A 27,189-nucleotide genomic window follows, 5' to 3' on the forward strand; every position below is an offset into this window, starting at 1 on the left:
GTAAAGATTTGTCATCAAAGTGGGTGTCCTCGAACATTCACCCTCCACATCCATTAACCAGTGAAAGAGAGCATGAGTCACGCAGAGACAGAGCGTGCATGTCCACCAAACCTTTCCTGAACAAATAAAGGCTTTTAAGAAAAATCAACTGCAAACCATGAACACACTCGATCATTTCACCATATAAATAGTCAGAGCGCCATTTTCATCAATTTCCATAGATTCTGAAACCGCAGGTCAAAAGGAAAACAGTCGAGCATGGAGGCTTCTTCAGCCGAGCAAGTGTTGTAGCATTGGATCCGACAGGAGGGCATCGGTCAACCTGTAATACACCGCTTCTCTCCTGTAAAAAAACGTCCAACATCGAGAAATAAAGGACGCAATCGTACGGAGATGGCGTCCGTTTACAACGATTTGTAAAATAACACATTATACTGTTTGAATGAAATAAATTGGTCGAATCAGGACGGCAGAAAATACTTCTTCCATTATCTCTTTTGAGGATTCAAAGTCAACTTTATTGTCAATCTTTCAGTTTGTGTGTACAGACAGAGAGTTCGAAATACCATTTCCAAATCCTGAATACACAAATACATACAAATATGTATACAAATATGTATATACCTATATATACACAATCAACACACACATGTATACATATATAAATAAAAGCACAACAATCAATATACACAAAATAACAGTCCCTTCAATATCTTTGGATTTATTGCAACTTTACCGTGAAGAAAGTTATGTTACTCTTAAACAAATGTGTATTTCGGTGGTTGGTGTGGAATTCTCAACAAAAGGATCTAAAGAATTTGTATTTTTCAGTTAAATAAGTTGTAAATTAAGAAAGATGGGACTTTATGAAGCAGAATGTGAATAAGTCTTTGTACTCAGGTCCTTCATGTTTTTGATGTCTTTGATGTGATGTCTCTTCTGTATTTGCGGGTCCCGTCGCTTTCCACCTTCTTCTCCAGTAGGACTCAGATGAGGGTGTTGCACTTTTCTTTCTCTTTTCCTTATACATGTGATGTTTTGGTTTTGTTTTGTTTCTTTCCGTTAACCGTCAAGTGGGAAATAAGTTTTTTTTTGTGTGTTTCTCTTAGTATCCTAAGATACTGTTATGTTTGGCTGTGAAAAAAAGAAAAAAATATTATTATGAATATCATCTATTTGTATTTATTTTTATTTTTTTAGAAAGGGGCGGGTCACATAAGATTTGATTCTTCTCCCTGCTCCTTTTCGCTCGATGGTAGAGTCATGTTCTGTGGCAATTATTGTACATTTGGTTTTGCGTACCATGAGCAGGACAAATAAAAATGAAATGAAATGTGATTGGACCGTATTTCTCGCTGTAATATCATATATTTTTACACATACTGCATGCTACTGTACATTCATGTGCTCTCAAATTAACTCCAGTAAACCTGGACTGTTTTATTTCCTGTGCATTATAAATGCCCTCATTGCAGATATAGGCATGACCTCCACACAGATCCACAGTGTCTGCATCCACTGCGTGAGCTCACAAAGGCTCCATAGCTTCAGACCGATGGCAATCTGATCTCAAATAAACACTTGTGTAAATCCATTCGTCCAGCCAAACAGACAGCATTCAGCACAACAAGGCCACTGAAGGCAGAGCTTCAGGAGTTACAGCGCGAAATCTACCCAAACATCTGTGTGGCACGGGAGGTAATGGAAAGAGGTTTTGGGGAGCGGCCCAAACCGCAGCAGGAAGTTGCATGTCGGTGTTCTCCCATACGTGAAAACGCCGGAGAGTTTGCCAGGTGTCACCACCAATCGAAGTGAAGGTCGGCGGCGGAGCGTGGCTGGGCGGCTTTCCCATGATGCAGTGCGCCAACGAGCACGCCGCGTGTAAGTGATTCGACACAGGCAGGTAACGGGAGGAAGACGAGGGCGAAGACTCACGCAAATACTGCTGCAGGAGGGAAGGATTACTGTATATTCATCTCTGTATGATGGTCAGAGGGGGAAGAAGTGTTCACATGCCTTACTTGAGTAAAAGTACCAATACATTATTGTGAAAACACTTTAATCCAAGTAACAGCCCTGCATTAAAAGTATTAAAGTAACTGTTATGTTGTATATAGGCCTATTGATTGTTGTGCTTTTATTTATGTCTTAATGTGTGCATATGTATACATGTGTCTGTTGATTGTGTATATAGGATATACATATTTTTATATATATATTTGTATTGATGTATTCAGGATTGTGGGAAACTGTATTTTGATCTCTCTGTCTGTACACACAAACTGAAAGATTGACAATAACGTTGACTTTGAGTTATGCAGAAGCAAAAAGGTATTATCAGCTACTTGAAGTTTAAAAGTTTAAAGTAATCATTGTGCAGAAAAATTGCCTTCATGTGTGTTTAAAATTAAATTGATGTGTGACATTTCTAGATAATATTGTTTTGCATCAATTAGCGTTTTACTGTTTACCAAAGTTCTGACTTTTTGTAACATATTTAAATAATTAGATTCTTTGTGTGACTCAAAGAGTTAGTCCATTTGTTTAATTGTTAGACATGCGTTTTGTTTAAGTAGTTAAAACCGGTAAATACATAAAAATAAAGTATCTCTCTTTTAAATGTAGTGGAATAGAAGTGTAAAGTAGCATAACATGGAAATACTCAAGTACTATACAAGTACCTCGAAAAGTACAATGCTTGCGTACATGTGTGATGATCTCCTGTTCTCCATTGAATAGTGAATACCACCATGCGGTATTTACTCCTCACATGCACGGCTCATTATTACAAACACATGCACCACAGAGGGGTAAAGTGTGTGTGTGTGTGTGTGTGTGTGTGTGTGTGTGTGTGTGTGTGTGTGTGTGTGTGTGTGTGTGTGTGTGTGTGTGTGTGTGTGTGTGTGTGTGTNGTGTCTTACGTGGAGAAACGTGTGCAGTGGTTTGCAAAAAGTGCCATGTTGATTTGCAAATTGTGTGAAAAGCTGAAAACGTGTTTAGAGTTTTGGAGATTTGAGCCGATGTTTTTCTCTTTTTGAGTGTCAGTTAAAATAATTGTGCTTTATGTATAATTTTAGTGTGTTAGCAATCGAGAAAAACTGTAATGACTATAGATCTTTTAATTCATTTTCCCAGAAATCAATTATCCGGGCCCAACTGTTTATAGTTCAACAGGAAATTAGGTTTTAGCTTGCAACCAAGTGCTATAATGCCTTTTCAGACGAAACAGTGTGTTACTTTAGAGTCTGTCACAATAAATGAATCGAATATCTCTAAGGACTACTGATAAAACATATATTTATGTAACGTTAAATGTTATGTACGTGTACTGTATGTTATGTTATGTTTTAAGTCACATTTCTATGACAATTGTACATTGTCAGGGAGTTTTCTATTTGAACCTGATGTAGTGATTGGAAGTCTGTATCTTAAATTATGAAGAAGCTTTAAAATGTAGCCCTTATCTCCAAGCCCCTCCATCCTGTCCTATTTAAACAAGACAGATTCTTGACATGAAACTTCTTTATTCAGTGTTTTTAACAGTTTAACTCACAGTAAACGTTTGTTTTGAAGAGGATCAGACTGCTGCGGATAATTTGGCCTCCGCTAAAATCATCCGAATCTTAAGTAATCAGAGAAGCAAGTTGTATCTGCTGCATAATCACACATTTGTAACTGCTTCATCCAATGTTTTAACGGGGTTGCTCACAATGTGTGTTTGTTTTGTAGGACGAGATTGCTGCAGATAATTTGGCTCTTGGTAAAGTCCTGCTGGAATATGAAACTGAAGAAACCCTAACCAGGAGAATCAGACAGAAATGGTGTTGAAGACATCCTCCCCCATGATCCCACACTACTTCACAACGCCACCAAATTATAAATTGTGATTGTTTGGATAAAAAGATCCCTAGGCAGAAGATGACATACATTCATTGATATAATTGTAATTTTAAATGATCATAAATGACTGATTTACAAGATTAGTTTCTCAAAAACTTCAGTACTGGTCCTCACTGATGCAGAAATGGTGATGTAGAAATCCTGACAGCAAGCAATCAGAGAAGTTAATCATGTCTTTTATTGCTATGTGCTCCCCAATACAACAAACAGCATCAGTAGTGTACACTTCAATCTACACAAATACAGAGAAAAGCAAATAGAGCAGAGAGTGACTGACATTCATGACAATCGTAGGCTTCAATGCACAGGTAGCACAGGGGCTATCGTTACAGTACATGGAGAATCCTATGCAGTAATATCTGTCTGAGGGTCAGGGATTGTCAATGTAACATCTACAACTATTTATCATTACAAGCTCTGCGTAACATTAGCAGCAATGTTGTATAGGCAGCAATCAAAAGAACAAGGGGGCAAAATGTCAAATGGTTAGACAATACTGACAACTACAAACAGTTACAGCATACAAAAGACTTGGTTACTGGTACTACACTATTAATGTTTTATTGGTTAAAATAAAGCATTTGTCTGGTCAGTACATGTTGCTGTGATGTAACAGCTCTGTTAACAACTTCAACAAAACAGCTGTGAAAAGACAGCTTTCTGACAACAAGTAAAACATCTCAAAATTGAGCATGTATATTTACATCTAATTGTTTGTAAAAAACAATGTAATTTATATACCATCATGTTTAAAAAAAAAGTTGAAATCCATGAAAATGCAGATGAAAAATTGTCATTAGAAGTGATTCAATGGTTTATCTGCTGCAGCTTATTGACCTGCCGGCACTGCACATATTGTAAAAACAAAGCAGAGCCCTTTTACTTTAAATAAATACCTACGTACTGAATGCTATATACATGTACTACACATTGGCACACAGGAGTGAGTGTGAATAGTTGTTCATTTGCTGAAAACACAACTGTGTCTTTGCTATTGCAGTCAGATGCATTGTGGTTGTAAAGAAATCCTTTTTTTTCTTTTTAAATAAATAGCTTCCTCTCTCCTGAACCATTTTTCACCATAAAAAAGCCATTCTGTAAATAAGTTGGGGGAGGGGGGAGGGGGGGCATGTTCCACATACAGCAAAAACATTTTTAGCGTATTGTGCTTACAATGAGGCTTTGTTCATTCAAACACAACATGTGAAATAAACCTTGTTTTGACTAATTGGTTGTGACGATCTTAAAGCTCCATTAAGCACGTTTTTTTAAATATTAAATAAAATAAAAATGTATCAAATGATTGTGTCATGTATGTAAAGACATGAAACAGCTGAGAATGAAGACTTGCAGCCCCCACGGTTTATAGAATGATAGTTCTTTAACAACTCCCAGGTAAAAAAAAATATGTGTTTGTTAGCACCAAACGTGAAAAATCGGTCAAGAAGCAGATTTCACTTGGGAGTTGGTCGAGACCAAAACAGAGCAAGTACTGAAGAGTGAGTTTTGGATTTTAATTCATCAGGTGAACAAAGATGTTTCAATGTGTTGCTAATCAAGCTAACTCTCTACTGGATGTGTACATATGCTAACTGGTAGTTTGTTTGGGAGGCTTTATGCCCCCTAGTGGTCAAAACACGCTTAATGTAGCTTTAAGGGAATACAAAATCAACAGTTTATGTCATTGTATAAAATAATCCAAAAAAAGCCAGAACCAATTATCAATTTCAAGTTGTGTGTTTGCTTTTCCATTGTCCCATCTTCTCAGTTGCATGGTGTTGTTTTTTTGCCTCCATTTTCAATCTGTTCTGGCTGAACAAGACACTGCTGTATTGAACATACATTATTGAGAACATTTGTTAAATATGTTCCCTTCTTTGATACGTATGTCTGGGCACACACTTTCACAAGGAGGGCAAAACAGAGAGTCGAAAAGGGTCAATGGCTAGCAGTAAACACACTTCTAATTTAGAGAAAAGGTAAAATCCGGGATGGATGGAAACATTTGATATTCTCAGAAATGTTGTTATTTGCTTTCTCACCAAAAATAAGAGGAGAAGTTCATACCACACTTGGGTCTGCACAGTTAAGATGAACTGGCAGCCAGAAGATGATTAGCTTAGTTTAGCCTAGCAAAGACGAGAAACAAATAGAAAACAGCCTGGCTCAATGTTAACCAAAATCCTTTTGGTTTGTTTTCTACACTTTTTCTGATTAATTAAGCAAAGATAGGACATGTCAAAATTGAGCTTTAGACGTTTTGAAGCAGAACTAGCTGTTTCCCCATGCTTCCAATTGTTAGGCTAAGCTAAAAATAAGCTAAGCTAAGAGTTTTGTTGAACTATTGTCATAGAAACATTCACCCCAGAGAACTTGGCATTCACATACAGGGTAAAATAGTTGTGTATGTCCTTGTAACACTGTTGCTGTAACATAAATGCTTTTATAATTGATTAAAATGTTTTTTGAAAGTGTCCTCAGCTTCTTAAAAATAATACTGATATTTTCATACACAGTATTTACAGCATCCTTTATAAATACCCATTTCAATAGAAACTGTAGAGCTCCATTTAACTGACATTGCTGGATCTATATAAAAAAAAATCTATACAACTTCAACCATTTCCAATGGTTGTGCCACTTTGCATTTGTGGCCATATAAAGACTAGTGTTTAATTTTATAAAATGCAGTGACTTCTCACATACTAGGACATGTGGGTTCTCCGTAAGTCAAGCTTCACACTTACATTTTTTGGCAAGAAATTGGTAGTTTGTAACGTTCAAGTACATTTTCAGCTGCATCAGAATTACCGTTTTACATCTCTGTTTCCGTTTTACATCTCTGTTTCCATCAACTGCAACTTTAAATTACAATACATGTCATTTGTTAGATTAATTCATAGCAAATAAAACCTCCCATCCAAGGTGAGAGATCATAGATTTCAAATGCTGGTGTTTAATTAGTCGAAACTTGCTGTAATGCAATGTTAATCAAACAAAAAGTATCTGGGATCAACTTTAGGAATAACAAAATGGTGAATGTAACAATTTGCACTCGAGCCGTGTTGTTTTTTGTAACAAGTGCAACATGTATTTCTGTTTTATTCCTGTACTGAGTTGTCTTTCTGCAGTGTGCATACATCTTCACAAATTGAATCAGCTGTAATTATTGCACCTATTGACATTTTCTCTCTACTGTCTGCTGAAGGTTTTCTGGAGGCTGCGAGGCTCTGCAGACACAGGGGCCCTGATTCATTAAATGACCAGAAAAAAGAGCAACCAGAGGGGGAATATGTACACCTTCGCCCATACCTTTCACCTGACTTTAAATAAAAGCTTCAATACTCCGATGGGTAAAAGGGTTCAATTGGAACTAAACCACAATTTCTTTGTTATATATACTGTTAGTCTGGAGTAAATTAAATGAATAATAATATATCCTTTGGCTATTTTGTATCCCTGAAATTATTCACTATTAACTACCAACACTTTGTTTCCTTGATCTTTTCACATGGGATGACATTTCCCTTGCGGCCCCTTTAATTGGATTTTATTGTATTATTTACTCCTCTCAATTAAATGAATGAAATCAAAGAAACTCAATTTAAGTAATAATATACTCTGGGAGCTACCTGGAAGATTATATATTAAAAGTCAATACGAGGGGCATAAAGGAATGGAAATTCTTAACAACAAAGTGAACCAGCACTTTTTCTTTCTTTCTCTGCGTTTCTCTCTGGTGTTTTTGGCGTGAGAAGACTCAGGTTGAAGCTGGATAATCTGCAGTACATTATTGAAAGTCCTGACGGGAAAGGGGCGTTTCTTTCATCTCTCCACTTCAGAATACGCTGTAGGCCACCCGCTATCTGTCACGCTGCCCGACCTTTGACCCTGTGTGGAATCAGCCAGGGGAGATGGTGCCATAGCGGGCAGCTTCCTGCCAGTGTGAGCCATGTGTGGTGGTACCCGCCGTGCTGTGGTAGCGATCTTCAACAGGGTTTTCTTAAGTGGGGCAGGGGCGTGTTTCACAGCATTGACTGAGGCGCTGGATCCCTTGCCTGGTCCTTGTTTTCCTCGCCGAGTGCCGTTGGCCGCTGCAGAGGCTGTTAATGTATCCAGCAGCTGGGAGGCTGAGCCGAAGCGGACATGATCCTCCGTCTCAGCCGCTTCCGGGAACAGAGCTCCACCGCGTCTGGTGCACGAGTCGCAGCACAGTTTGTTGTAGCCTGGAATAGAGCAGTAGCGTGCTAGGACCTCCATTTGGCAGAAGATGGATTTGTCTCCATTACATGGCTCATCTGAAGGAAGCATAAAGCAAACAGTGTGAGCACAGAGCACTTCACACTGCCCCGAGAAGCTGTGAGAGATGGCCATGGAAAGAGATCAAACAGGCTGAGAGTAAGTGGGTGCATTACAGATCCCTTATTCATTGTTTTCAACTATGAGAGTCTGACAGATAAGTGTTTAGGCCATGACAAAACCGTAGAACATTTCATCAACAGTATGATGCTCATTCCAATGAAGTCTGATTCACAGCAGCTGCCTCTCAGATACACACCACCATACATTAGTGATCAGAATGAGGGTGTGCTCCATTTCAGGTTCAATGTTGGGTGACAAACAGGTGTATTTTTAAGCTTGAAAAATGTTTAGGGTTTCAATATGTTCACAGTATTCATACAGCACCAAGACCTACTTTATTATATAAAAGGCATACAAATCTTGCTTTCACATAATGTTACATTGTTTGTTCTTCTAACTGTTGTATCGTCTTTTTTTATTTAATTTTGTATTTTAGTAAAGCTTTTTTGACCTTTGCACTGATTAAGGGGTTACACTTAATTAAGTATACACAAAATAAATACCTGATGCTGTTACTTACATGGTTATTGGCTTTGTAAGATATTTCCAGAATCCTTAAAGACTTTTCTAACGGTCTGGATAAAATGAAGACATTTTATCACCTGTAATGATGGCTTATTATCCGCAATCAACTGGTAGGGGATTACTAAAATCATTTATTGTTGTTTGATTTTAAGGCTAATTCAAATGTAAAGCTGACTGAGTTAGAGGCACAAATCGGACACTGCTGTATGAATGCAAAACACAAAAGAAGTAGAGGAGATATTTACCGCATCAAATATTCAATGAAATTAAAAACATTGCCGAAAGAGCTCAGAGAATATCTTGGAGAGTACTTTGAAAAATTGAAAGACTTCATTATTCCCTCAAGGGAGCGTCTGAGGTAAACTTTTTTGCAGACATAAAAACACAAAGATACTCTTACTTTCATTTTGCAGCAAAGGATTAATACCCAGTGGATGATATTTTGCTTTTTTATTCAAAAACTGTAAACTATGAACATGTTTTTAGTGAGCATATTGAAACATCTTCCTGACCTTTTCTCACTCAATCTTCTTTTTAGCTGTCCCCCGTTTCATTATATACCTTTATATGTTTATGCGCTTACAAATACTACAGGATACTAAGTAAGGGAGAGGGGGTTTTATCAAAAAATAATCTGAACACACCACGTTTGAAGGAGCCTGCGTTATTTGTATCTTCATCCCGGTTTATACCTTTATCTCTGCTGAAAATCCACCAGGCAATGGATGTTTACAGGAAAGAGTTTTAAAAAGTGATTTTCATAGGTTTGAAAATACGGACATTATTTTTACTAAACAGTAACCCAAGTTGCACTGAAAGCAAATTGCCATATTTAATTCCATTTTAGGATTCCTGTGTGTGTTTGCTTAAGTCCAACATCAACAATTTACCAAGCTGACATAAATGTCCTCACCAGAGGTGGGAAGGAACTAAGTACATTTACTCAAGTACTGTACTTTTACTCCACTACATTTATTTAATACCTTTAGTTACTTAACAGATTTGGATTAATGGTGTGAAATACAATGAACCCTTAATTAAGACTTTAGTCAAACCTGGAGCTAATTCACAAGCTGCAGTATACAGTCATTAAAACTAGCTGCACCTTTACCAGCTTTGATAACACTTTAATGACCAATAATTATAATAAAAACATATCATTTATATTATTCTGAAATGGGCCAATCTACATAATGAGTAGTTTACATTTTACATGTTTTGTGTCTAAGTGTGTTGTGTTTGTGTGGCTAGTGTGGACATTTGTGTTTGACTGTGTAGGCCCCCAGGACGAATAGCCAATGTTCATGCTAGTGCTATCGGGGATCCTAATATAGAAAAAGACCATTTAAGTCCACTCACTACAAGTATGTATTGTAATAATCACTATTCTGCAAACCAGGCTGTTTTTAAGTGTTATGTTCCTTTCTTCCAGGCAGCAGTTTTTCTATTCATCTCTACTATAAATATTTGACTCTTTAAACCTGCTAGAGTTGATCAATTCAGCAGTTTTGTTAGTGTTGTGGGGTGAAGGGCAGACATTTTTCAAAACTGCATTTACCACCCGACAATAATGGCACATTAAAATAAATAAATACACACTTAAAGTTCATTGACATAAATTGCATTACTTGTTATCGGGTACCAACGGCTGCCTGGAAGGTTGTGACACAAAATAGCTTTAGGAAGGAAATGAAATGTAGATTATTTTTGAGGACTTTTGAGGACTTGCTGGAAGGATTTGTTATTTAAGAACGCAAAAGGTGCTTAAATGTTGAACCATAACATTGAAATAGTGTTGTGGGGGTTTGTCTGGAGTAGGTATTTGTTTTCCTTTAGTTTTTTATGAAAAACATGCTTACCGTGGCAGAGTCCTGGTCTGCATGTTCTCACATTTTCAGGTCTTTCTCCGTTACATTGATCTCCGATCCGGCAAGAGACCAGACGCCTCTCCAACCCCTCACCACAGGTCACAGAGCACTGTGGAAGATTGCAAACACACTCAGAGACATTGCAGCAAAAGGACTCCACTTTTCTAGTTGAGGCAGAAGTAAATGTTAGGATAACTGGCTGGGTAACAAGCCCACTCGAAGTTCAATATCCATCTAGAGTACAAACTTAATTCGCCACTGCCAGCTGAGCCGGCAGAAAATATCAGCATGGACACATTTCCTCTATCCCCCTCTTCAATCTGGTTTTCACAGGTGAATCTGCAGGAAATACAATCTATCACTTATCAGCAACACAGTTTGTGTCCTGGATAACAGGAAGCTCTCACTGCTGTGGGTTGTTTTCACTTTGCAACATATTTACTTTACACAGCAGGTTCCTGTGTCTGGATGGTTTATCCGAACTTGGCTGAAGAGTTTGTGTAAGAAGCAAGGGGAAGCTCAACTTTACTTTGATTATTTTCCTATACATTTGGCGAAAGATCAAATTGGAATAGAGACCCTAATTTGTATTGCATTTTGAGGGATGCACCAATGTCATATTTCTCAGCTTATTCTGATATTTAGAGTTACAATTTAGCAAATGCCGATCCATATTTTGCTGTTTAAAATTGTTTAAAAAATATATTAAACTTAGCTTCACGTCGGGCCGAACCACGCCCCTTAGCTGTGATATAATGAGCATATACCACGGCCTGTCGTGAGCTATTGCTTAAATATATCATATATTCATAAGCAGTTTTATAATTTGGGTGACTTGGCAACATTGCCAGAAAATATGCAAACATTTCTTACTGCTGCAGCTTCACATTAAATGCATTTAACCGGTTAAAGTTGATGTTTTAGGATCTAATCATAGAAATGTAAGGTTTGTCAGTAAGCTTGAAAATGTTTCCCCGCATTTTTTAAAACAATAATAGTTTGTTTTGCTACTCGCAGCTTTTGCTGTTGCTATTAGTAATTAGTTGCCAATCAAACATTGAAACGTTAAGAATTACCACTTTAAATAAAGCAGGCATTTAGTACTGTGTAAACCATCAGCTGAATCTTAGCGGGTGATCGTTGGAAAGATGAAAGCAAGGCAGCATGAAACCAGCTTTGGTTGATATTTCTTTTGATATGACCTTGACTGGCTGTTGTTTTTGTTTTTTATTAGTAATGTGGCTGTTTTTAGACTAATTTCCTGCTGTGGTCACCAACTGTGGGTGAATCAAAATGTCAGGGACACAATTAGTCTGTTTATTCCTCACAGCTGTAGCCCAAATTAGTCTTTGTGATTATTGACTGATTTCACAAGCATCTAATTGTAACTCATAGATAAATAAAAATACAATCAAACATAATTATATTTACAATACTTCTAGCTCAGTGCATACAGTAATTAAATGCATGCATATAAAGAGCTCTCTCCCAATATGGGGACAAACCATGATTTAAAAAAAGAAAAAAAGATCTGAACCCACACAAATCTGCTGCTATCAATGCTATAAACTGCTATAAATCTGCTATAAATCTGCATGTTTCCAGATGAGATGTGACATTGCTTTAAATTAAATATCATACGCATCATGCTTCATTTTTTAACTTTAGAATGACCTGTCATTATCAGCCAAGCTGCTACTGCATCAACACAAATACACCAAAAAATGTATTAGTCATTAAAAACGAAATCAATCCGACAGATTGATGATAAATTAGGTTGTAGCTAATTTATACAAACCCAGACTACAGAATAACAGCGTTCAGTTTCCAGAGATGTGAACGGCTGCACAAATCAAACCCTATGCTATAAAGTCATAAGAGATGTTCTCCTTTAAAGCTAGAGATGTCCCGATCCGATCACGTGATCGGGGATCGGAGCCGATTACGTGATTTTCAAAAGATCGGAATCAGGAGAAAAAAATCGGGGATCGGGATCTTTTATTTTTTTATACTTTTTTATTTTTTTTAATTCAATGTTACAAAACAAAAATGACCATGTTCAAGTCTTAAAGTCATCCTGAGGCCTTAGTTTTGGTTTCAAATTACACAACATCATGTATGTGTTGCTTCTTTGGGGCTTGTTTTCATAGACCTGGTTGATTATTTCTCTCAAATCTGGCAAAAGAGTGGGCAGGGCGCAGTGTCTAATTGTAGCAGTAAGCTAACGAGTACTGATAAGCTTTATTTTGTTTTGATCCAATGCAGCACAACTGAACTGATCCAATGCTGCTAGTGAAAAAAAGTAAGCTATATCCATGTTGGATAGAATATCCAATTTAATAAAAAATAACCTTAAGGGACAACTTGAATGCTTTTTTTCTTTTTTTTCTCTTAATGCATTATATAAAGATCGGATCGGGAAAAATCGGTATCGGCAAATTGTCAAAATCAAATGATCGGAATCGGATCGGGAGCAAAGAAAGGTGATCGGGACATCCCTATTTAAAGCTCACCACAATATATTATAAGGCCATATCTATACAAAACATGTATCTGAAGTGTTTAGCTCAAAATACCAAACAGATCACCCATTGTAGCCATGCCTCACACCCCTCTATTTCAGCCGTGTTACAAAAGTGCTGATTCTGGGTCAGCTCTGTTGTACCCCCATTTTTAGAGATTTGGGTACGGAATCTTTGTGAGTCTCCTTACACACCGGGGACACATATTTAAGTATTAAAGAAATTAAAAAGTTCCTTTTGCATAATCGGGGACCTTTAAAATAATCATATGCATACTGCACCTCTGACCAGGCTCCGGTCCTCCACTGGGCCGGACAGGAGACCCTGTTGCAGGGCCTCCGGCTCTCCGGCTTCTCCCCGCTGCAGTACTTGCTGTGGACGGAGCGGTTGGTGCCCTCGTGGAGGAGCTGCACACAGCGGACCGTCCGGATCTGGAAGCCCAGGCTGCCGCAGGTTTTGGTGCAATGCTCCCATTCCTCTGAGATCCATCTGGATGAATCAAAAAGAGGAGTATACTGAAGTTATACAACAGGTTTTGCTGGTTATAACGTTACCAAAAGGTATGCATTTAGTTAGAAAACAGCAGCAAAATAAATGTAACCGATTAAAGACTGCAAAAAAAGTCCGTCATTTATAATCCCACTTCAATACTCTGTTAAATGAAAATATCACAAGTTCTCAGTTCTGCGAATGGTGTATCTTTAAACATGACATTATATAACTGCTTTATATACAGTGAGTCAATGGCTCTCGATCGAGGGGGTCCGATAAGTTAATTTAAGTGTGTTGGAAGGGTGAGGAAATAATAGGATTCTGCATCACAACTCTGCACATATATTTACATATGTTTATGTATGTCTATATTTGGAACTGTAATCTTTGCATTTCTGTCACTAATTGTAATTCATAGACGTCTGAGAGGTGATAAGGACAGACTTTAGTGTCTTTCATTTCAAATGTTATAAGCCAAACAAGAGTGATCATTGGTTATTGAAAACATCACACTGTTGGTTTTTTACGGGTGACCTTTATACTGCTGATAAACTAGTAAACACTTGTAAAAGTTCACAAGACTTTTAAGGTTGGAAACAGTAGTTTGTAACTGTCAAATAAATGCAGAGGAAAAACAATGACAAATTCCCTCTGAACTGTATTGGAATGGAAGTCAAAAGAAAGTCATGGAGTTCCCCATAACCAAACATTTTACTTCTTTACACAGTTTAACTTAGCAAATGTTACATATTTCTCTAACTAACAAACAAATAATAGTTGATCGTTCGCAAATGTGGGAGAACTTGCTGCAAATGAGTTATAAATGTTACCCTGTTAACTGAATTTGTTGAAGACGGTTGCCATTTCCCACTCTTTAGAATCTTTCATAATGTACCGAACATTTTAAAGGCAAGACCAGAAACAAGAATCGTGGCTTCTAACTCTGTATTTTCTAAATACAATTTTGCGGCTTTGAATCTTTTACATTCAAAATCTACATAAAAGCATCGTACATGAAAGAAGAATACTAACAGAGACATCCGGAAGCATCTCTGTGTTCTTATTCGCTGAGTGTACGTGTTATGAACTGCAGGGATCAATCAGGCATCTGAACATTGAAATGCTTCATTAAGGCTAAATGAGCCTTGAACACAGTTACAATCAGCAATGGTAACAAGAGCTTGGTTAATCAATTCGAGTGAAATACATCTTCCATCCAAAGGACTAAAGAGAGCCTATGCTTTGGTCTCTGTAGTCCTCAAAATCAAGCGATTTCCACTCAGTGCTGCATAGCGTTTAAACATCTTAGATAAATACACTGTCCACCAGCCTGCAATACTGCATCCACCATCAAATGACCTGTGATGCTGCCCATGACAGTTATATAATTATTGTTGTTAATGTGTACACTTTACTGCTGTCACAGTGTGATGTGGTCATATTGATCTACTTTCCACTATGTTTCACTGCGCTTTTCTCAGATTTCCCAGCAGCATGTTATTATATAAGTTATATAAGAGTTCTGTGACAATAACAACTGTACCATCCTATCAATAATGAAAAAACCCAATGTCAGATGGAGACCTATTGTTGCATGGAGTGCAGCAGGACCCAAGACTTTAGTGCAGACATTTATGGTTCCCAGTCGATGGATCCTACTCACTTTAGTGATCCCTTGGCTTTTCCCCCACCATGAGTTTGACATTTGTGGTTATGAGTGACATTTTTCAGCATCCATTGATGGATTGCTATGATATTTGTTCCAGACAATCATGTCCCCTTCAGGTTGTATTGGAATAACTTTGGAGATCCTCTGACTTCATTATCAGGGAAGAATGGGTCCATTACTTTGAACAAATACCTGTAGAGACACATTGTTCAACTTATTGTGAGCTGTAACGAATTTATGACAATTTTTTCTAAAATGTCTGACTTTATGGCAGTCAAAAGTCAGTTGTTGGTTCTTGCATCTTGAAGGCCAGCACAAATGTTGATTTTCGCCAGTTGGGTCAAACTGGAACCATCTTGGTCAAACTGGAACCATCTTGGTCAGTAGAGTTAGTTGTTTGGAAAAAATAATGTTCTGTATTGTGCTCAGTAAATGTTGAAGAGGTTCATGCTTATATTTTGTTCCTCTACTGCAGGGTTCCCCAATTATATTTACCAAAGGGCCAATTTTTTTCAAGCATGACAAGCTAAGGGCCAAAATGTTATGTGTCACTAAAATTGGTTTACACTATGTGCAGATGTTACCTCTATTATAATTGTTGTAGTAGTGGCAGTAGTAATTAAACAAACCCTGTGTTGAGAGTAAAGGAAAAATGCATCCTTGAAACAAAATTAGACCGAAATCAAACATTTATTAACAATAATAATAAATAAATGCTTTAACAAATACAAATGATTTTGCTGTGGTCTGATGGGGCATAACAATAAAAAAAAACAAAAAAAAACAACAGAGTGAACTCTGATCAAATAGTCAGACAGGTCCACATCCAATTCAGCAAACACTGTAACACACACACACACTGGGAAAGACAGGAAGACAGAGAGAGAGTTTCAGTTAGTTACTTTTATAATGTCGTACCAAAATACACCACATTATTAGTTTTTACATTTTTAAATATGTGTACCAAATAATATCAAGCTGTAAATAACAAATAGTATTGGGTTTTTTTAACTTTATTTTTAATATATTATTTTAATGTTGTATTCAATTTAACCAGTTTGTGGGCTGTTGTTAAAAGCCCTGCATTATCCAAGGTTTTTTCTCTATCATATTAATAATTTGTTTTTAATTACGCTGCGTAGCATTTTATTTAGGAAATGAATGTAAATATAAAATATAACTATAAAATGGTTATTTTTGTCTTAATAATTATTATACCACAATAGAATTGACAAATTGCAAAAAGAAATTGATGTTGTTCACTCACCAATCAGTGAGAGAAGTGAGAGCGGCTGGATGAGGCAACCTGTCTGATGTTGGGCTTGTATTCTGTTGTGGCAATCCTGAGGCACTGTCCAAGATGTGCACTGGAGAGTCTGTTCCTGTCCTGGCTTTTGATAGCATTATGCTATCAAAAGCCAGGACAGGAACAGACTCTCCAGTGCACATCTTGGACAGTGCCTCAGGATTGCCACAACAGAATACAAGCCCAACATCAGACAGGNAAAACGTTAAGATCTAAAGAGAAGAAAAAAATTCACTCTTCAACACCCCCCCCCCGGAGTCAGGCAGGCAGGCTGAACTGCCCTGCCTGACTGCGGGGGGGGGGTTTTGCTTGTTGAGACCGAGCACAGGGTCGCGGATTGGTATGTTCAGTCTGGGGTTTAGTGCGTGAAGACGGGCGTCATATAGGTGATTCCTAAGTACCTACTCGGCTGTTTCGCTGGCATGGTTAGAATACACCAAGATACCAGAGTCGTCAAGTTTATTAAACGTTATCATAGTCTCGAGAGACGTTTACTGGTGAATACAGTAGAGAGTAGTAATATATCGAGGTGTACCGACCTCATTTATGTGCAACACACTTTAATATACACATCTATATAGAGGAGCGAGCCGTATTTTACGATATAGTTTCATGTAATCCATGTAGACACGAGTATATATCCTGCAGTGTAGACCCAAGTTACTACCATTGGTGCGGTGGATGATCTGCGGCGCACAGTTTTACAAGGTACAACGGAGAGCGTTTAAATCGTTTTCGTCCCTTCTCAATACTAGTTTATTTAATCTATACACGGGTCTCTATCTCCGATGTGAATTTTTCCAACGAGCGTGACTTCAGTCGATGAAATAACTCCTCTTCTTTCACGGGGTTGTTATAGAATAACTTTTACCGGGAATTTAATTAACGAGTAATAGTCGCCAAGTCTTACAATAGCTAATTGCCACGGTATTGAATAGACGAGTGTAACGAGATGTACAAAATAATAAAGTTTTTCGGCAGAATGAAGAAAGATCTTTGACCGGGAACACCCTCATCGACTGAACAAACCGCGCGTACAATCCGGACGCTGGTAAATCGAACGTGTGTTTGGATATTTTCTTTCCTTTCTGGGGTTTCTCGCCTATTATCCGCGGAGGTTCGACTTTCCACACACCTATACATACACAGTAACCTAATTAGTAGAGCGCGTATATTAGTTAGAGACAGTTCAGATGTACAGAAACGGTGTAATCTCGAGCTAGGTAGTAACAAATTGAGTAGTTATTACAGTTACTGTTACAGAGATGGGGGAACTATGTTTAGTTAACCTGTTCAATAGGAGAGGCATAGCAGATATGAGCGCGAAACACCTACAGGCCTGGAGCGTATGTCATACAACTGGGAATATGGGAGAGAGATCGGAACATATACGTGTGAAGTGATTCTATGGGACGTGGAGCTTATATTAACCTCTCCAACTAGCGTCTTAATCGTTACTGATGATTTGTTCACACATACGTACGTATAGCGCGACAGAGAGGGCAATGAAACGTTACTGTGTCTACAACTGAGTCGTACGTGTGAGAGTTCGACACTGAAAGGTAACGAGCACACGTCAACGGCGAGAGTGGTTAGCTCGATCGGAGTGAGATGGGATAGACAGATCGGCGACATAGGAAGAGCGCTTCTCCGCAATGTTGCCACACTCCGTACACAGAGTATTTGAGTATACTAGATCTAAGTTCTCGTTTACGTACAGCGTAACCTTGCTCACGACTGATTTCTGACCGCACGTCCGTGAGTTATGCATCAGTACAAGAACCAACTTATATTGTCAGTCTCTAGTAGACGACGGCATACCGAGTTCTAAGTGTCAATGCATGCCTCGACGACTCATAGAAGAAGCGAGTGCCTGTTTTTCCTGGCCAAGGACAGGTTCATTGAACACAACACGAGCGTAACGTGTCTTCACCATAGGTCTTCACGTGGTTATGTCTCGTCTGAAAGGAGTAACGGAGAGCATCGGAACGCCGCTCCAGCTCTTCAAATATTGCAGTACCCATAAGGAGCCGTACACATGCCGCAGTGTTTGCGAGGCTGTGCCTTTAGTTGTAAGCACAGTGGCGATCTGTTGTTATTAGCATCTGGTTAGCTAGCTATGCTAACGAATTTAAAGAGCTTTTCTACAACCAGGTGGAAGAGAGCTCTCTCCTGAGAGGCTCAAATAACCTCAGCTCAGTGAGGTTAAGGCACACCTTGATATGATCATTATAGTTATTAATGAGACATTAGAGACTAAATGAAAAACAGGTATAAAATACTATATGACAGTAACAAAAAAAAGTTGTTAAAAATAACAAGAATAGAGGAGTGATTTGTAAAATATCCAGAAAGAAAAATCTGTCATTGTCAGATGGTATATTATGGTTTTTTTTCTGCTTCGAATAGTTCTCTTTTTTCACCATACCTGTGTTTGCATCACTGTATCAAGAAAGTAACACTTTTTTTTACTTTAAGGCAAATAAAGTAGTCAGAAATGGGGGTGGTGCAGTAATGAGTCCTAAAAACCTGAGATTAGTCAACATGTTACCACTTCTGGTCTCCTTAATTTGATTTCAACCGTTTTTTGAATGAGTTGTTGGTAAAATACCTCAAATAAAACATAAGGTCAAGATCAAATGTGTCAGTAAATACAGCACTAGTGAATGTGCAAATGATTTATGCATCATAAAAAAAACAGCCGTAGCTAACAAGAGACTACTAAACATCCTCATGCCAAACATTAGCCGCCTTTAGCTTAGCATGAAGTCGTGCGATCATGCTGTAAACATGTATTTAAACGTTGTACCGTACAAATGCAAGGCTTCTCATAACAGTACCAAATAACCAAATAGTTCCACATGTCTAGTGATGGTCAGAGTCTGCGTCAGTCTCTCCGTTTGCTTTGTAGTGACGTAGCCCTGACTCAGCGCTCTGATGACTCAGCATCAAATGTGAAGGCCTCATTAATTTATCCCACTTAAGGTGATTTTCCAGTTAGCCTTGTTTTCTAATGAGGCAGGGCAGGGGCAATTAGATGATTAGGGTTATGGCAGCATCGTGCTTTTTTAGGCATACAGGAGTGGACAGAATCTATCCCACTGTCTAAACTGTGAACGAGTCATTAGATAAATAGATGACAGAACAGAGTCAAGTGCTCCACACTAGTGGTTTCACTTCTAAATACTCCTTCTAACTCAACGTGTGGGCACAGTCATCAATTTAATGATACTGTCAGCTCAATAAAGTGGCATACAAACCTGTCAATGTAAACGTTGCCTCATTGAGTCTGTCGAAAGAAGGTGAAGATTGACGGAGGAATCCCTGCAGACTCCAACATGGGAGAAAACACACAAAAAAGACGTTTTGAAAGAATAGAAAAGCCAGTTTGCTCTCACTCAGTGTCATAGCAACCAATCCTCTTCCTGTGTGAACCTCATTTCTGTGGTCATTGCCACCAATCACCTCGCTGCCTGCTCTCACCTTTCAGCACCTAGCATGCATGTCTAGACCCAAAAGGTGTTAGCAACGGGTTCAGTGAATGTGTGTGTGTGCCTTTGCCAATGATTCATCTCGCCATTATTGTACCACATGGAGACCGGGTGGTGAAAGGCTCTGGCTGAGTGCTGCTCTGAGGCCCTGCAGCCACTTGTATGGATCCCAGGGGAAGAGCAATTGAATTCAAGTCCACGTCACATTTTTTTATATTCTGGAACGATTGATGGACGAAAACTAACAAGGTACTGAAGTATCAGCGAGTACAATTGAGTCAAAATACAACATGTTGGGATAATGCAATGCACTGACCTCCCCACCTTCAAAACATTGACCAAAACTCACCTCTCATGCGTTTTGCACCCCGGGCCGTTGTTTTGATATTCCGCTGAAGTATACGCTGTGACATAATAACTTCTTCATTTCGAGGGAAGGGGTGGGGGTCAGAGGGCCTAGGTATAAAGCTCATGGCTCGCCACTGAGAGGATATATAGATTTTCCAGTTGCATGACACAATGCGTAACTTCGTAAAAGTGAATGGAAGTTAAAGCAAAAGCTATTAACTGTCAAAATGTGCACTTGGTGAATATTAAATCAAGCAGTTAACAAAGCTCCGGAAGCTGGGGTGGAAGCTGGGGTGGAAGCTGGGGTGGAAGCTGGGGTGGAAGCTGGGGTGGAAGTTGGGTGGAAGCTGGGGTGGAAGCTGGGGTGGAAGCTGGGGTGGAAGCTGGGGTGGAAGCTGGGGTGGAAGCTGGGGTGGAAGCTGGGTGGAAGCTGGGATGGAAGCTGGGGTGGATTAATTTATATCCAAAACTCTACAATAGGTTGACCAGTGTTTTGTGAAAGAAAATCTATAAATTAGCATTTTTCCTACAGGTTGATGAAGGCAACACTTGTGTGTAAACACATATAATAGTGTGGTAATTCAATACAAGTCAAATTTAGGATTTTACATTTTAAAAACACATAATGAAAACTGACAGTCAAGCTGATCAAGTATCATTTATCCTGCAAATTGCCTCGAATGAGAAACTAATTCAAGCAGATCCGTCCAATGAAAGAAACCCTGGATTATATAAAAGCCTAAAACCATATGGTATATGAGATTAACATTTCAGTAGTTGCATAAGTGTTTTCTAAAGGCATAGGCGTGTAGTTTGCGTTGGCCTGCTGGACAGTGATGCAGTCAAACACCATAACAGTTTGGCCCCTGATAGCCCTGACGGACTCGTTTGGTCTCACCCTTACCGTCACAGAAAATTCAGGTAAGGGATTTACCAAACAAAACATCGTCTGAGAATGAGACTGAGGGAAAGTAAAAGAGAGTGAAAGAAACATTACGAGACCTCTCCCTATGTTTACCTTTGCAATTTTGTCCAATTTGTCTAAATTGCTTAGCTGACCTCTTCGAAAAAAAAGCATATGCTTAATGTCAAAAAGCAGCAAAATATGACTGATCACCTTCATTTTGTTCATTTGGCTTCTTGGCGCAAGACTCTAAATTGTGTATTCTTTCCATGGCGCCAAACCGCCCGCCCTGCATTTAATTAATTTCCTCTTATTTATACGGCTAAAACTTTACGGGAGTTTTTCTTTAGGTAACGTAGACTTTCCTGTCTGTGGAGGCAGGCTTTGGCTAATCATCATTTACAGTCACTTACATTATCTCATCTTGTCTGTCTCAGTTTTTGTCGCTGCTCATTTGAAGAAGGGGTTCTTTTTGGCATGAAAAAACGGAGCAGAAATTAATTTGTCAGGATCAGATTGTTAGAAGATGAAATTGCTGCCATCAGGACCAATCGGAGAGTAATGTTAGCGAACGTTTCTCGTGGCAGGGTAATGAGCAAAATGGCTTTTCATACCGTATTCTGGAGGGCAAAGATCTAGACCAATTTCCTTGTTGATTTGCCTTCCCATGGATCATTGCTTGGTCGGCCTAAAAGGAGGACAATTAAGGCAGGATATAGAACAAAAATGTCACCACTATCAAGGACATTTCTAAAAGGTAGCATTCATATTTGAAGCGATGAGTCAAGTGCACAAGTAGCAGATACAATCTTAATGTAATCCGCTAATTTGGAAAAGCAATTAGAACACAAATGGCCGAGTCACTTTGCTTTATCTGGAGATGAGGATTGGCCTGACTCCTGAACGTGGATCTGTTCTAACGCTCCATGTCAGATTCAGGTTTTAATGCATGCAGCACTAAGCACATTCCTGTCCCCCCGGTTCCAGCCAAAAGGTAGAAATGTTTTCTTTCTCTCCTTCATATTTAATACAGCTCTGCGCTTGTTTACCTGAAGGCCCGGCCTTTCCCGTAAGTGAGCCGTCAATCCATCATCTCCACGGTGGGTAACCAGACCAGGCCTGTTTCCACTGGGGGGCGAGCCCTCTGAGGAGGGACCTGGGTGGGCATGGAGAGCAGGGTGTGTGGGGGCGGTGGGAGTGGGTCTGGGGGGGAAGGAGAGCTAGAGGGGGGCTGATTAGTGTGTAAAATATAGGTTACCCTCTGATTTAGGTGACAAACGCGCTTCGTAGATATGTGACAGTGATGGTGATTTGACTAAGTGCCATTGTTTTAAAGCTTCCTCCGTTATAATGCTGTACTGCTGTTTGTTTGTTTGTTTGTTTGTTCGTGAACAATATGCAAATCACTAAGGTTAATATGAAGGATGAGGATAGTCCTAATATCATAAAGCAAATACAAATACGGGGTTGAAGCACATAATTTCTTAATGAATTGCCAAACTAACAACATTTGTCTATAAATAGTCAGATGGTCGAAGGTCAAAGCAATAGCAAACTCTTTAATAATCATTTTATGCAGAACTGCTAGAAAGAGAATAACATTTTTGAATAATTAAAACAGGACAATTGTTTTAATTCAGTGGGAACAGGATGGATTAAAGATAAATCACTGAATACAATAATGTATAGTAAAGCAACTGGACACAAACATTTATTTAAACCATTAATTGCTCAATAACTCATAACTGTACATATAACATTAGGCCGGGATGCAAGCTCTATTGTTTTACTACCCGTTGCTTTTAATTCCCACATTTGCATTTGTGATAGAGGGTAATTAGGATCTATTTATTATTCACACAATCCCTCATAAAAGGCTAATGAGCATTTGTTTTGATGACAGTAAAAATGCAAGAGAAAACGATTTATATTTGTTAGCTCTCACAGGTCATTATGCTGTAGCGATTTGTCAGGGGCGTAGCTTCTTCTGCTTGATCTGAGTCAAAAAGAGAGCTCAGTTCTTCACTACTCCTCACAGGATGGACTGTCTTTGCACCATTCATCTGTATTTATAATTATTATTATTATTATTATTATATTTTTCATTTTTTATGTATTTTTTCTTAGTTTGTTCTGCCTTTTCTTTTTACATTTATATTATAGAAGAAATTAGCATACATTTTTGTGATGTTTTGTGTGGACCTCAGAAAGAACAGGGGGGTATACTACGAAGCAGGATTTTCGTTTAGCAAGATAACTTCTGGGATTTCCGGTAATAATCCGGTAATAATATGTTTAATAGTTGACTTTTCATTCAGGAAGTATGACGCTGCGCTGTCAGTACGCTTCTCCATGTTTGTGATTGGTCGAATGCTCCAGAGGCCACCCCTTTTATGTGAACGCGCACCCTGCGCGCACCTAACTAGATAGGACATGGCTGGCTTGAGCAAACGAATTGATAGCCAGCATTGTAGGACAGTTTAGCGAGAGCGGCTTTGTTTTGGATTAAGTCAACCGGATAACTCAAAACATATCCAGGATAGGTTGAACTAGATTCGTAGTATACCCCCCAGGCAGCAGCCACTATAATTGATCCAACAAAAAAACTGTCCTATGAACCTATGAACTGTCATTGGCTAAGAGCACTGTCAATTAAACAGGAATCAACCAAATCAAAGAAACACTCCTAAATAAACGTTTTAAAAGCTGAATTGTTTAAAATGGCCTCTTTATCAGTTAAATAAATTGCATTAAGAACATATACAGTCATAAGAATCATATAATTTTGCTTTAAATTGGCTCATAATATTTATATTTCATGAAGTCGCCCCAGTTAAATGAAAAAAGTCCCGCCCCCTCTTCTAGCCATGCTGCTAGCCAAACTTGAGTTGATAGCTAAAACTATCAGGAGGCTAAGACCACAATGCAAACTTATCTGAAATGATGCAGGAAACTACAGCCTGGTGGAGAAACTCATGAGGTAAGACAGGAAATTACTTATATTTTAAAGCTAATTTCATGGCCAGCAAAAAAATTATATTCAACTTAGTTTTTTAGACTAGCTTAAGCTACCGACATTTTGTGTTTTTTTGGCTAATATAGCTCAGCTTCAAACTAGCTTAGCTACAGTAGCCTGTAGCTTCTGCAGTGGAAGCTAGTTATCTGGCTAATATACCTTCCAGCACCACATAAGAAGTGCTATGGCTATGTGTGAATAAAAAGAAGGCACTGCCATTTATCTTTTCTTAAATGCAGTTACCTTGTATAGTGTATACAGTAGCTAATTTGCACATTGCATTTTGGCATTACCTATTCATTAAACATTTAGATTATTACTGATTTCAGTTCTGTTCTAGGCCTGAGCAGAGAAGTTGTGCTAGTAAAATGTATGCAAGATACTATGTGTCAATGTTTTTTCCCCCCATTTTGTTAAAAATAGGCTTAATATAAAATGTGACAGTATGCCAGCCGTTGTAGGGTTAAGGCAACCTATCAACAGTTTGATAACAAGACATGGCAATAGACATTTAAACTTAAATTTAATTATATTTAGAATATAACCCTCAATTATAATTCTTCTGACCACGATGAAGGAAAAGCGAATGTGTGTAAAATGTTTGAATGGAAAATAAGTTATTGGCAATGGAACCTATTAGGTCTATTGTATTTCCAATTTGAATTGAGTGTCTTTTTTATAACCAACAGGGCAGTTTATGTAAATCCATAGTAAATAGATATACCAGAACTTGTGCATGTGGACTTCTTACTACGGTTGAGCCAACATGTTATATTGTCCGTATTGTACATTAAAGGTGGGGTAGGTAAGTTTGAGAAAACCGGAGATCACTAGAATTTGAAAATAAATGACCGGAGGAAATGTGCCACTTCTTTATAGAGCCCCTCCTCCAACACACACGAACGTGCACATGACCAATGAGGGCACGAGATAAGTTTGTGCACAGGTGGAAGGCTGACAGGCAGGTAGGCCATCCAGTTATTTTAGCCGGGCTGGCTAAAATGATTGGTCGAAGTTTTTACAGTATTACGGCTTCCACAGATGACATTTTTGTATGGATTTTTTGTCAAAGCACTTAAGATATTCATTGCTATCGGGATGTTAAGAGCATTCCATGGAATATAACAAAAAGTGTATCTCGAGCCGGTTTCTCAAACGTACATACCCTACCTTTTAAGTAAAGTCTGGTTAGCTTTTTTATGTTAACAGTTACTGTAAGATCAGCACACGCAGGTTCGTTGAAACTCTTGGTTTGTTTGTTGACTCCATTCACATTACTTTGTTTGCTCGACTTGTCTAAATAGTTTGTTTCGATACTAGTAACTGTCTTCTCAAAAGTAAACGTGGCTAAATTCCTGATTTAAATCAGTGCTCTCTTGCTTCCCTTTATCCTATTGAATTCTAGATTGTAAGAATTTAAGTGGGTAATATGAAAAAATCTCTCCCCTTCATCCACATTAAAGGCTCAAAGGTGAGAGGGTTGGTGGACTTGCATGTCTTCACACTCTTGGAGGCCTGCTGGCCTTCACCTGTTCCCTGTCCTCCGCTCCTCCACCGAGTTTTACCCCTGCCGCACAACAGACGTCTTATCAAACGTGACTGATTGCTGTAATCTGGACTCGAGCCATTAAGCAAATTACCTGAATCATTGCGAGGATTAGTCTCATTAACACATGATTAGCATCAAATTAAAATAATGAGTGTTTAACTTGTGATGTCTTCCAGTTGTTGGAACAGCTTGATCAGCCACGCCAGGTTTACAGAGGGGGCAGCCCTCCATGTCAGGGATCATGGGGTGGCAGGGGCCGACCCTCATGCAGAGGTGGACCTCACCTGGACACACCCAAGGTGAGTGTATTGAGAGTACAAAGTTTCATCTCAGAATGTCAAGCTACTCTATTTGTCGGAAACACGTGGGAACACAGGAGTTTGGTCCCAATTTTCAAGGTCAAGTTAAAATAATGTTTAAAAGGACATCATTGTTAAGCTTCTTTTAGTACATTTGGTACAGTAAAATACATTTACTCAAGTATTGTACTTACAGTAAGTAATTTTGAGGGACTTCACTGGAGTATTTAAATGTATTGCTGTTTTGTACTTCTACTCTACCACAATTCAGATGTATATTGTGTACTAATGATGTGAAATATAGTAAACACTTAAATAAGACTTTTGTTACACCTGGAGTAAATTAACAAGCTACCCTGCATACAAAGTCATTAAAACTGGCTGCACCTTTACCAGCTTTGAGAACACTTTAAAGCAGTGGTTCTCAACTGGTCAGGCCTCGGGTCGGGACCCACTTTTTTCCTTTGTCAATACATCGCGACCCGAAATTTGTTACCACTCAAATCTATTCAACAAAAAATCGTGCTGCAGTGCATGACATTAAGGATTTTGGGAGATGGCCCTGTGGGCCATCTAAGCTAATTTACAGATGGCCCTGAGCCCAATAGAGACTGCCCTGAAAAATGCGCGCTGACGAAATGACGCAAAAAGGGTTTGGGGGGCCTCCCCCTAGAACATTTAGATTGTTGCAGGTCTTATGCTGTCTGGTGCATTCTCTAGACTGAATTATAAGATGAACCACCACAATACTATATTGTACAATTTCTATTTTATTCTTCATTTCACTTGTTTGTTTGTTCTTGTTTGTGTTTGTTCGCTTGCATGCCCTGCATAGCTATAAGAAATACTTAAGTTGTTGGTCAAAAAGTAGAAAACATTACATTGAGTTATAACTGCCAAAACAAACATTATTTACACTATTATGGCTCCTGTTAAAA

The 27,189-nt window shown here is 38.6% G+C and overlaps 1 protein-coding gene across 1 annotated transcript; it reads right to left on the reverse strand.

The window, feature by feature from the left end:
• Positions 1-4,060: 4,060 nt before the first annotated feature.
• LOC104967910 (A disintegrin and metalloproteinase with thrombospondin motifs 3-like) lies at positions 4,061-15,544 on the reverse strand. The gene is made up of 4 exons (XM_010797449.1): positions 15,531-15,544; positions 13,459-13,666; positions 10,647-10,764; positions 4,061-8,198 (listed from the first exon to the last, which is right to left on the reverse strand). The coding sequence occupies exons 1-4, from the start codon at positions 15,542-15,544 to the stop codon at positions 7,726-7,728; spliced, it is 813 nt and encodes a 270-aa protein (XP_010795751.1). The 3' UTR covers positions 4,061-7,725.
• Between the last annotated feature and the right edge of the window lie 11,645 nt (positions 15,545-27,189).

This window comes from Notothenia coriiceps, unplaced genomic scaffold (assembly GCF_000735185.1).
Source record: "Notothenia coriiceps isolate Sejong01 unplaced genomic scaffold, NC01 NC01_scaffold00037939, whole genome shotgun sequence".
In the NCBI taxonomy this organism is placed as follows: domain Eukaryota; kingdom Metazoa; phylum Chordata; class Actinopteri; order Perciformes; family Nototheniidae; genus Notothenia; species Notothenia coriiceps.

What these genes read in the sequence shown, in the direction of transcription:
- LOC104967910 (XM_010797449.1), bottom strand. An exon ending in GGACCGGAGCCTGGTCAGAG is followed by an intron (nt 10,765 to 13,458) that starts GTGCAGTATGCA and finishes AATCTTCCACAG; the next exon opens with TGCTCTGTGACCTGTGGTGA. An exon ending in CAGACCAGGACTCTGCCACG is followed by an intron (nt 8,199 to 10,646) that starts GTAAGCATGTTT and finishes TGCTTCCTTCAG; the next exon opens with ATGAGCCATGTAATGGAGAC.